Source organism: Saccostrea echinata, unplaced genomic scaffold (genome assembly GCF_033153115.1).
Source record: "Saccostrea echinata isolate AGI-Se365-2 ecotype Australia unplaced genomic scaffold, CSIRO_AGI_Sech_v1 ptg000025l, whole genome shotgun sequence".
NCBI classification, from domain to species: Eukaryota; Metazoa; Mollusca; class Bivalvia; order Ostreida; family Ostreidae; genus Saccostrea; species Saccostrea echinata.
In genome coordinates this window covers 5,073,621-5,085,718 of record NW_026889774.1, presented here as the reverse complement: position 1 = coordinate 5,085,718, position 12,098 = coordinate 5,073,621, and the positions used below count along the sequence as shown (strand labels likewise).

Here is a 12,098-nt window from a genome sequence, read left to right as displayed (position 1 = left end):
ACTTCCAGACAGTGGATTCCATAGTAAACATCAAAAGCAAGTTTTTGAGGCGGAATTTGGAATCCAGTCCTTAGTAATTTTAATCTGTGAACCTGAATTTGCTTTGGAATTTATACGCATTTCTTAAATCACATGTATCAAAAGTAAATAATTGTGCATGTATTTGTGGAAGTAAAACTTTCTTTTCCCTTCTTGATTCCGAACTTTATCAGTAAGTGTTAATTTACAATTTATGTTCTTATAATTTAGTGAGATTCAGAAGCAACTACAACTATCATTACATACAAGCAATGACAGAAAGTGAGTAGGTAATCCCCTAAACTTCGCTTGGTTTTCTTTAGTTTGCTTTGAATTTCTTTTTCAAGGTGGTACGGTCGATATCACAGTGCACGAGGTTCAATTCAACGGAACTTTGAAGGAACTGGACAAGGCAAGCGGCGGCGCTTGGGGCGGCACTAGAGTCGACCAGTCATTTAAAGAAATGCTGGAGGAGATAGTGGGGGGAGGGATGCTAGAAGAATTTGCATTGTCGCATACTGCAGACTATATTGACCTGTTCCGAGACTTTGAGACTAAAAAACGTAATGTTAAAGACGATGCTCCAGGAAAAATCACCATTCGTATTCCAATAAGTCTACAAGAGCTGTACGAAGAGCGATCGGGAGAGGAAATCAAAAAGAAAATTCGCCAAACCAAATACAAAGATGATCTAACTTGGGTTGGAGATCGTCTGCGCATTAACAAGCCATGTTTTGTGAACTTGTTTTCGGCAGCCAGTGATGGCATGGTAAATCACGTTAAACAGTTGCTACGATCGCCCAGAGTTCGAGGCACAAATAATATTCTTATGGTTGGAGGTTTTTCGGAATCTCCTTTACTTCAAAAGAGAATTCGGGAGGAATTTCCCGATAGTCGAGTGATTATTCCACAAGAGGCTGGTCTAGCTGTCCTTAAAGGTGCTGTTATATTTGGTCATCAACCGGCCACTATTGCGGCACGTATCGCAAAATATACATACGGCATTGAAACGAATACGACCTTCGATCGTAGAAAACACCCAGAGTCGAAGAAGAAGATGGTAGAAGGTAGAGAAAAATGTAAAGATGTGTTTGATAAGCATGTTTGTACCGGTCAATTACTGGAAATAGACGATGTTCAAAGTGAAAAGAGCTACTGGCCTCTGTATTCAAATCAAACGAAAGTGTCGTTACCAGTATATACGTCCACAAGAGAAGACCCAGAGTTCGTTGACGAATCTGGCAGTTCTTATCTAGGAAAACTTACGGTTGATCTCCCAAAGTACGGGTCAGATAAAGAAGTTTCAACAAGTTTCATTTTTGGCGGAACTGAACTCAAAGTACAGGCTGTCGTGAAAAGCACAGGAGAAGTCACCAGTGCTAATTTTGATTTTTTGGAAGGAGAACCGTAAATAAGAAATACATTTTTAAAGGTTATTTTTCATGTAATTTTTCATCACGTTTTCAAGCATAATAACCGTAACATTATCAGTATCAAAAAGACACAGCGTCGCTGATTGTACGATTTTCATTAATTGCTCCGCCCACAAGATTGCTGATCGATCAATATAAATTCAAGTAATGTTAGGGAGACAGCAAATACCGAAATACTTTCATAAATTCAAATAATCATATAAATTATGCTTGTCATTTAAATTACTGTCATGTCAAATATGCGCAAAAATAGAAAAGTACTTTTAAACAACTGAATTAGGTCTCATGATTTTCCCAAAGGAGGATTTTGTATTTTTAATTTTTGTGTTTGTACATCATTTTGCGTCTCGTACTTTATTATACTGTACACTACGACGAGGGATGTCCAAATTGATACGCATAAGATTGAATGGAATTGAGTCGAAAATGTGCCTAATGCATTAAAAAATGGAGTATACGTACATGTACAATTGTTGTATAGAAATGTAAATAGAGGAGATATACACTGTCATATACACATGTAAGGAATAAATTGAATATAACAACCTGAGAGTACACGATTCTTCTTCTAATCAGATACTGCGGTGAAGTAATCGTATAAACAAATTAATGAATAAATTACAACAGACACTGTAGTTGGTGCTTTAGATTAGTTTATACTTTTTTATAAATGGCCTGCATTTATGTGTTTTTGTAGCAATTAAGTAAAGTCAAAAGGAGATGGTGTTTGAGAAAACTGGTTCAAGGAAAAAAAATGCAAATTTAACTTCAGAAATATTTATTGGAAGATGAAATATATCAGTAAGAGTGTGTCATAAACCCAGAATTAAGTGCATTCATTCTATAAACATCAGGCACATAGTATCCCCACTTTTTTCCCCAGACAATGTTTTACTGTTAATTTAGTGGGGAAATGTACATTGCATAAAAAGCCACCCCCACTTTTGTAGTGTAGTCAATTTCTCCGATGTTATTGTATTCAAAAGTTGGACCCCCATACCCGAAATAAGATTTTCGACTGCGGACAATCCCCCATTTTCTGCTTATTAAAGATTTTTCAGGTAATTTACATGTGTTAGTTATTTTTCAGGCTGCCCCCTCCCCTTTCTGAAACGAAACTACGTGCCTGCCTATTTTTTCATTATTTCCACAATAAAACTTTCCCCAAAACCGTTGTTAATAGCCCTCCTTAATTGGCCTGAAATTGAGACCATCGAAAATTTCCTTATTTTACTGCAATTTTGAGTGGCAAGACAGTTCGGTTCAACACGCTTCGTACGTGACGTTTTACGAACCGTTTGTTGTGGAAGTATAGTGAGGGAATGCTAGGAACATACTGTAATAGTAATATTTAGATATATACGTATAGAAATAAATCGAGAAACGGTGCACTTTTTGTGCATAATAAATTGACATTTTTTTTTTTCAATTGGTCAAGAACTGTAGCTCTCTGGTCTTCCATACACATTTCTTTTCACATCAGCGCGCTACAGATCTGCAGCTTGTACCTGCTCATCAAAATTAATTGATTCAACAAAGTTTTTAAAAGTTTAAGATTGTATTGCTGTTATATTGCAGTACATGTACTTCAATAGTAAGGAGTATATGTACATATCCCACGTTAAAACATCTAATATTTGATTTTCTGACCAATGTAATGTATGATAGTTAGGCTTTGTATATATGGATACCTTTCTTTTTTCATAGTTCAGGTGGAGTGCAGGGAAAATGCACAACGTTTAAAAAACTACAACAGAATTAGCAATTTCTTTAAGACACTGAGAAATTGTTGTCTTTGAGTTGATTATAAATCAGGCAAAGTTGTTTTTTTTTTCTTAACGAATTAATGCTAAAACGTTGAGTTGAAGTGTTCATCCCGCTAACATTTCTCACAAAACGGAGAAATGTATTTCTCTGACCATGATATCGAAGTGTAAAATCCAAATGCCATCTTTCCCGGACTGCAGTATTTTTCCAACAATTCTAATAGTTACATCTGCATTATTTTGAAATTCTTCAGTTTACACCATGAACATTGCTCAGGAAATACATGTAGTAAAGCTTATGTTTTTTTAGGTCACCCGAGTCACTCAGGTGACCTATTGCTATCCGTTTTTGTCCGTTGGGGTGCGTCGTGCGATGTGCGTTAACATTTGAACATTTTTGGCTTCTTCTCTGAAACCGCTCAACCAATTTCAACCAAATTTGGCATATAGCATCTATGGGTGAAGGGGAACAAAAATTATGAATTTCATGGTCACTGCCCCCCTGGGGCCTGAGGGGTGGGGCTAAAACCACCAAAAATAATGCAATCTTTAAAAATCTTCTTCTTTACTCCTGGGGCTCGTTTCTCAAAAAGGCCTACGACCGGGCGTAAGCTTAGTCCGGACTAAGTCAGTGACTAAACCCAAAAATCGGACTAAGTAGCGTTTCACAAAAAGGCGCAGACTAAGTCGAGACTAAAGTTAAGCTTAAATCTAGGCCTGCTCATGAGTAGGCGTAAGTTCTTAGTCTGTACACAACTTGAAAAAAGTGGCAAGTGTTTTGATCATAAAGAGATAAAAGAATAATTATTTTGTATGTATATTATATAATACCTATTCATGTGTATATATGATATACGAAAAATCGGGAAATTTTCAATTATTATGTAGGTAAATAGAAAGGTAGTAAAAATCCAGCGAGGATGCAGACTTTTTCCCGTTAAAAGGTTTGATGAACTAGAAATTTGTAAGTAAGAATTTTGAATTGTGAAATTGGGTAAGATATAAAGAAGTGCCCGGGTTTAAAAAAAAAAAAAAAAAAAAAAAAAAAAAAAAAAAAAAAAAACAGGCACGCGTAGTATGGGGGAGAGGGCTGCAACCCTCTCGCTTTTTCAGTAATGGTGTTTTCTGTTTATAATTACCTTGTAATTTAGGCTGACCTGCACTTTCAGTATTTGTTTTCTTGTACTATTACAAGTTTGCTGAATATTTTGATTACTTAATTACCTACCCCCCCCCCCCTTCCTCCTCTCCCCAACACACTGGGTCCCTGATAATGTTTAATTTTTGAATTGGATAATGTTTTTGGGAAAAAAAAAAACAACTCCTCAAGCAATATACATTTAATATATTTTCGATTAGGCCCTCCTTAAAAAATTGTTTGTTTGGAATTGCCACCTGGGAGGTTTCAGACCCAGTAGGGAGGGAGGGAAATTATTTTTTTTTCAAAATTAAAGTTAAAATAAGAATTGATGATAAAAATCTCAATAAGGAATGAACACATTATTTTCTGTCTTTTTGTAAAGGGTATCACCCATCAACCAGGAACCCAGTTTTGCTTAGATTCTACACTTATTAAGTAATTGGGTGACCAATGTGGTAGCAGGCCAAGAATTGATTAAATAAAAAAAAGTCTTATTTTTGGTCCATAAAATTTTTCCAGGAGGGGTCATTTCAATGAGGCAGGAGGCAATTCCAAACAAACAATAATTTTATTTTGGCCTAATAAGAAATATTCGGTAATTATGCCATTAAAGGGGAGATTAAGGTAAAAGGTGCATTAACTTAATAGTTAATGCACCTTTTACCTTAATCACCCCTTTAATTAAATATAAAATTATAGAACAGAAAAATATGAATTCGTAAAATGTTCCAGTGTTTAATTATCTTGTCCGTAATACTGATTTTTTCCTATTTCAAAGTATTAACTGTCATGGCGTTTAAGATGTGCAGATGGGTCTATCTTTTTTTTTTTTAATAGGTACTTGTTTTTACTTGTTTATAATTAATTTACAATCAATCGTACTTTTCTCAGACGAATTTTGTTTGAGAGTGTCTTTTGATCGATTTATCAGATAAACACTTTATATTACATGCATTTGAAAAGAAAGTGGCCAATAACTTGTTAAAAATGTTTTTTTTTTTATTGTAAATGAGAAACAGAGTTTCAAATTTGCTGTCATTTAATGCATTATACTCATAAAACATCATGAAGAAGAAATTTTGCTTTCTAAAAGTATTTATAAATATGAAAATCATGACTTGTTAATATCTTTAAATCTAGATAAAATCTTCAAGAAACATTCAGCATCTATAAAAGAAATATTATACGATCATATTCTTTATAGAAATTGAAACGGGATTACTAGATTTAAAAGAAAGAGATGGTGATGTTGAAATTTGTTCCTTTCCCGATCTAAATAAATCTGATCCCGAATGGAAATATATTAAATGAAAATATTTCAGAAATTTATAAAAATACTAGATTGCTTGTCTGTAATATGGATTACAGGAAATTGATTAAAAACTAATTAAGCTTTTGCAAACCTTTATTGAGAATGCGTGTGCTAATGGAAATGTTGTATATATGCGATTTCTACGTGGACTGTGTAAATCATCATATCGATATCAATGTTATACTGTATGCCCAAAGTGTAATACATGTATTATACTACATGAATCAGCTTGAATGCCAAGAAATCTAATTCAGTTAGAAGTGATTATTCTGTTATGAAATTATAAATTCAATACAGCTTATAAATGTTCAAAAATCTCTAATCCATATTTTAATAATATATAATTTCATAATTGTTGAATTTTTCCACAGGTCCGTAGGACGCGGTGGGGCCAGGGGGCCCAGGCCCTCCACTTTTTCTGAGTGTAGTATTTTGCTATATATAATTTTCCTTCAGATGCTGGTGCCCCCCCCCCCCCACACACTTTTTGTCGCTGTAAGGTCGAGCACTGGCAAATTCCATAATTAATTCCATGACTTGGACAGTTGATAAGCTTTTTGACTTGGCAAATTGCATGACTTGGACAGTTAATTAGGTTTTTGACTTGGACAGTTAATGAAGTTTTTCTGGTCACATTAATTTGGGAAGCCCCCCCCCCCCCGCGCCCCCCCCCTTTTTTGGTAGTTAAGAGGGTTTTTTTGGCTTGTCAGATTTTTTTTGGGGGGAGATGGGTCCCCCACTTTTGAAACGTTGCTACGAACCTGTTCCAGGTCTTTGCCACTACCTTATGTGTATTTATTTTAATGTAAAACAAAGTGAAAAGACAATATGGCTTATTTTCAAAGGAAAGTTCTTCAGTAAAATTCCTCATGCTTAATGTATTCCAATTTTTCGGAAGTACATACATGTATGCTATGTACATCAATTGGGTTCTAATTTACGATTGTATAAAACACAATTGTGAATATCACTATCGAGTACATGCACGTTTATGTTTTTCAAATGAAATTTGTACCAAAATAGATTTTTTTTTTAAATTAATCTGAGCAAACAAAAATACTTATTTAATTTTAATGCTTTGACCTTGAAAATACAGATAGGTTTGCGTAATATATCTGTTTGAAAGATGGTGAAGAGAGAAAACATGCACGCACGCTCATGCTTTCCGTGCTTTACTTCTGTATATTAAGTTTGATATTAATTGATCCGCCACATGTAATTGTAGTCTCTAAACCAAATAAAATGCGATCTGCGCATGCTTAGTACTTAGCGGAGAGGTCTTAGTCTTAGGCCTAGTCTTACGCCGCTTTCTGAAACGCGATTTAGGCCCGTCTAAATTTTGGCGTAACTTACTTAGTCGGACTAACTTAGGCCCAAATCTACGACTTTTTGAGAAACGAGCCCCTGGACACCAAGCAGTCAAACTGTTGGCATCATTGTAATAAGCATTGAGCCCTCTACCAAAATTGTGAAATTCATGGCCCCAGAGTCAGGGGTTCTGGCCCCAGGGTGGGGCTATATAGATCATATAGTGAAAGTGCATTATTTCTTTGAAAATCTTCTTCAATCTCTGCTCCTGGGTATCAAATAATCTAACTACGTATATAGTTATGATGAGTAAGAGTGCCTCTTCCAAATTGTCCCCAGGGTCAAGGGTTCTGGTGTTAGGGCGGGGCTCTATTGATTATATAGTGAAAATGCATTAGTTCTTTGAAAATCTTCTTCTCTGCTCCTGGGTATTAAATAAACTAAGTAAGTACATATTTATGATGAGCAAGAGTGTCTTTTCCAAAATTGTGAATTTCATGGCCCCAGGGGCAGGGGTTCTGGTTCTAGGGCGGGGCTCTATTGATTATATAGTGAAAATGCATTAATTCATTGAAAAATCTTCTTCTCTGCTCCTGGGTATTAAATACAGTAACTAAGTACATAGTTAAGATGAGCAAGAGTGCCTCTTCCAAAATTGTGAATTTCATGGCCCCTGGGTCAGGGGTTCTGGTGTTAGGGCGGGGCTCTATTGATTATATAGTAAAAATGCATTAATTCATTGAAAAATCTTCTTCTCTGCTCCTTGGTGTTAAATACAGTAACTAAGTTCATAGTTATGATGAGTAAGAGTGCCTCTTCCAAAATTTTGAATTTCATGGCCCCTGGGCCAGGGGTTCTGGTGTTAGGGCGGGGCTCTATTGATTATATAGTGAAAATGCATTAATTCTTTGAAAATCTTCTTCTCTGCGCCTGGGTATTAAATACAGTAACTAAGAACATAGTTGTGGTGAGCAAGAAAGCCTCTTCCAAAATTGTGAATTTCATGGCCCCAGGGTCAGGGGTTCTGGTGTTAGGGTGGGGCTCTATTGATTAATATAGTGAAAATGCATTAATTCATTGAAAATCTTCTTCTCTGCTCCTGGTATTAAATAAACTGACTAAGTATATAGTTAGGATGAGCAAGAGTGCCTTTCCAAAATTTTGAATTTCATGGCCCCTGGCTCAGGGGTTCTGGTGTTAGGGTGGGGCTCTATTGGTTATATAGTGAAAATGCATTAATTCTTTGAAAATTTTCTTCTCTACTCCTTTGTATTATTGAAACAAATTAAATACATAGTTATGATAAGCAAGGATGCCTCTTCCAAAATTGTGAAATTCGTGGCCCCTGGATCAGAGGTTCTGGTGTTAGGGCGGGGTTCTATTGATTATAAAGTGAAAATGTTTTAATTCTTTAAAAATCTTTTTTTCTGCACCTGGGTATTATTTAAACAAACTAAGTACATTGTTATGATAAGCAAGGATGCCTCTTCCAAAATTGTGAAATTCATGGCCCCGGGGACAGGAGTACTGGTACTAGGGCGGGGCTATATAGATCCTATAGTGAAGGTGAATTATTTCTTTGAAAATCTTCTCTGCTCCTGGGTTTTGTTTAAACAAACTAAGTACATTGTTATGATACGCAAGGATGCCTCTTCCAAAATTGTGAATTTTATGACCCCAGGTTTAAGGGTTCTGGGGGGGGGGTTCTATTGATTATAAAGTGGAAAAGCAAAATTTCTTTGAAAATATTCTTTTCTGCTTCTGGTTAAAAAAGCAAAGAAGCCAAGTGTATAGTTATAATGAGCAAGAGTGCTTCTTCCAGAGTAGTGAATTTCATGACCCCTTGGTCAGATGTGCTGGTGTGAGGGTGGGGCTCTTGATAATATAGTGAAAATGCAATAATTCTATTAAATAATCCTGTTTGCTCCTTAGTGTTAAGCAGATAAACAAAGTGATAAGTTATGATGAGCAAACGTATGGTCCCAGAGTCAGAAGCCCTGGTGTTTCGGGGGGGGGGGGGGGGACTCTATTGATAATATAGTGAATCTGTAGTAAAAATGCTTTATTTCTTTAAAAATCTTCTTCGCATCTGGGCATATCTGAGACAAACAGAGTAAAAGTTTTTATAAGGAAGGGTATTTTTACCAGATTTTTGAACATCTGGACCATTTGGTCAAGTGTTCTGGTCCTGGCCAGGGCTCTATTAGTTTGTATTCTACTGAGAGGAGTTATTCCCCTTTGCCATTTACTTTTGATAATTTATCACGGTAAAAAATGTACTTGAAAGGTAAATAGAATAAGAGAATTATGCAAAAACTTTTATTGTATAATACAAAAAGTACTTTCATAGTTTTAATGATCAGATAGACTTGTAAGTAGCAGATAAATAAAAATGAGACAAAAATAACTTGTCTTATTAAATGTTCATCAAGGACCAAGAGAGGCCAATGTAAGAGATTTCAACAAGGGATTAAAATAGTACAGAAGCATTGATTGATAATTTGTTAATATGTTGTATGGTGATAGTGATGAATGGGGAACAGTTTAGAACCTAATTTATGAACTGTTAATGAATATTAAGACCAATTATTTTGTTGATCATGATCACCCTATTTTTCTTGCTTTTGGGCAATAAAGCTTCACCTTTCAGTTCATTTTATACTCTATGCATCCTTTAAATTGTTGTATCATACTCAGGTGACCATTAAGGCCCTTGGGCCTCTTGTTTAGGATTGTTTTAATTAAAATGATCTGCTTGGTAAAGCTAGGTTACATTTTTATTCATTAATTTTAATAGTAACTGCTTCAATTGATTAGAAATCCAGAGAAGTGCGAGTGATAAGTTGCACCAGGATAGTTAGACTTTCCAGCAATGTAGAGAAACCCACTTCCAGTGGTTCTTAGGTAGAGGTTTACTCTGTCCCCTTCATAGGGGCTTGTCTTCCCGATTGTTAAATGTAAAATAAATTTTAAAGAATTTGAATCTTCTTTAAATACACTTAAAACTTGTTAAAATAGACATTCTGAAACTTTCAGTCAAGAAAAGCCACGTTTAAAAAAGACGTACCACACCTATATACATAAACTCTACAAGGAACGAAAGCTCTCGTCTTGGTAAAAATACCCCAACCCACTTCAGCGCCTATTTCTGGACTCAAAAGCATTTATTTCGTTGTCATGGTTCTGTCCCCTACAGTGACGATTTTCCTAAATGTTGATGCGTTTTTCAGTCGTCAACACGCGTGTAATCAACAGAAAACGGATACAATTTCTTCGATTTGGGGCTCATTTTTTCTAAATCGACATAATTATCTGTCAAGTTGACATTAATATGTGGTAAGTCAACATAAATTTCTGACAAGTCGACATAAACATCTGAGAAAGTGGTGGCAGAAATACATGTATGACACCATAGAATATAAATCAAGCAAAGTTGTTTTAATCCCCTACCGGTAGGGGACTAGTATTGTTAGTGAAATCAGTTTACAACATGATATTGCCCAGGAAGTAGTAGCTTATGGTTTTTTAGGATTGTTTTATTACAAATGATTTGCTTGGTAAATATTACATATTTATTCGTTCGTTTCAATAGTAACTACTTCAATTGATTAGAAATCCAGAGAAGTGGGAGTGATACGTTGAACCAGGATAGCTATCCTTTCCAGCAATGTAGTGAAACCCACTTCCAGTGGTTTTGATGAACAAATTAACTTTGTCCCCTTTTGAAAGCTCCAGTAAGGTATTTTCTGATCTTTTGATCCATAAGCCTTCAGGTCCGATAAACAAGTAGGAGGATATTTTGCCGTTCTTCATTATATGTATCCTTAAGTAGTCCGAGCCTTTAGAGGTGGAAGGAACTGGAAGACCAATAGTGACCATGAAGAAGTATGTCCCAGTTACAGGGGCAGTAAACATACCGGTCTTGCCGTTGTAAGCTCCTCCCTTATTAGTGAGAACATTGCCAAAAACAAGAGTCCCTACGACGGTTTTTACATTGGTTGCAGGAGCCGCCATGAAAGAGACATGATGAGCTAAAATGACAATGATAGAATAATCATTTAAGTTTCTCTTTTGTTTTTTAGCTTACCTGAGCCATAGGCTCGAGTGAGCTTTTCTGATCGGAGAACGTCCGGCTTCCATCTGTAATCTGTCGTGTGTTGTCTTTTTCTTCAGAACCACCGGGCTAATTTGAACCAAACTTGGCACAAAGAATCTTTTGGAAAAAGAATTTGTTCACATGAAGGGTTATACGTCTCTTTCAAGGATAAATAATAAAAGATAAGTGAAATTTTAATGGCTTCTCTAAAATCTTCTCAAGAACAAATGGGCCAAACAAGATGAAACTTACGGAAAGCTTAATTACATACATGTAGTGTAGATTCAAATTTATTCAAATCAAGACCCCGGAGGTACAATGAAGTGTCGGGCCACAACAGGGGATCAAAATAAAGAATATACATGTATATGAAAAATCTTCTTTTCAAGAACAACAAAGCCAATATTAGTCGTATTAAAACAGAAGTATCCACAGGTAATGTAGGTTTAAGGTTGTTCAATTCATATATCCGCCGTGGGTAGGAAGGTGCCACAATAGTTCAAACATTTACATAGAAATATATAGGAAAAAATCTTTTTAAATCTTTCAAAGCCATGATTAGTCAAAGAAATATCGAAGCATCCTCAGTCAGTGTAGATTCAAGATTGTTCAAACCCAATCTTCCGCATTTGTTAGATTTGTATATATTAAACTTTTCAGTACTGATGTCTGTTTTTCTTAAGCCGAAATGCTCAGGTGAGCGATGTGGCCCATAGGCCTCTTGCTTTTAAATAATGAAAACGAATTGAATTCATCAAAGACCAATGAAAGAATTATAAACTTACTTGTTCTGTTTAGAGAATGCTCAAGGGATTCAACTTTAGACTCTAAATGCGTAAATCTTTCCTTCAAACACGTATCGTATTCGGTAAGGTGGAGTCCACACGCGTTGTTGCTGTTTTGGGCTGACTTCATACAGATGTTGTAATATTCTATGTTCTTCTTGCAAGGACAACTGCACCATGCCATCGCTATCAAAGAAAGACAAGTGCTTAGAGAAAACGTTATCTGAAACATTGTGGCG

At 35.7% G+C, this 12,098-nt stretch overlaps 2 protein-coding genes across 3 annotated transcripts in view; one reads left to right on the top strand and one right to left on the bottom strand.

The window, feature by feature from the left end:
• Window positions 1-2,001, top strand: part of LOC133191907 (heat shock 70 kDa protein 12A-like) — a 72,347-nt gene extending 70,346 nt beyond the window's left edge. For both annotated transcript variants that reach the window (XM_061327658.1, XM_061327657.1), the window contains exon 5: window positions 366-2,001. In XM_061327658.1, the coding sequence (XP_061183642.1) occupies window positions 366-1,429 (1,064 nt within the window). In that variant the 3' untranslated portion in view covers window positions 1,430-2,001. The remainder of the gene's footprint in view (window positions 1-365) is intronic.
• An 8,521-nt stretch (window positions 2,002-10,522) lies between these two features.
• On the bottom strand, window positions 10,523-12,098 carry LOC133192516 (complement C1q tumor necrosis factor-related protein 6-like). The gene is made up of 2 exons (XM_061328510.1): window positions 11,860-12,098; window positions 10,523-11,009 (listed from the first exon to the last, which is right to left on the bottom strand). The coding sequence occupies exons 1-2, from the start codon at window positions 12,089-12,091 to the stop codon at window positions 10,579-10,581; spliced, it is 663 nt and encodes a 220-aa protein (XP_061184494.1). The 5' UTR covers window positions 12,092-12,098; the 3' UTR covers window positions 10,523-10,578.

What these genes read in the sequence shown, in the direction of transcription:
- LOC133192516 (XM_061328510.1), bottom strand. Translation starts at nt 12,091, where the DNA reads ATGTTTCAGATAACGTTTTCTCTAAGCACTTGTCTTTCTTTGATAGCG. An exon ending in GCATTCTCTAAACAGAACAA is followed by an intron (nt 11,010 to 11,859) that starts GTAAGTTTATAA and finishes TTGTCATTTTAG; the next exon opens with CTCATCATGTCTCTTTCATG.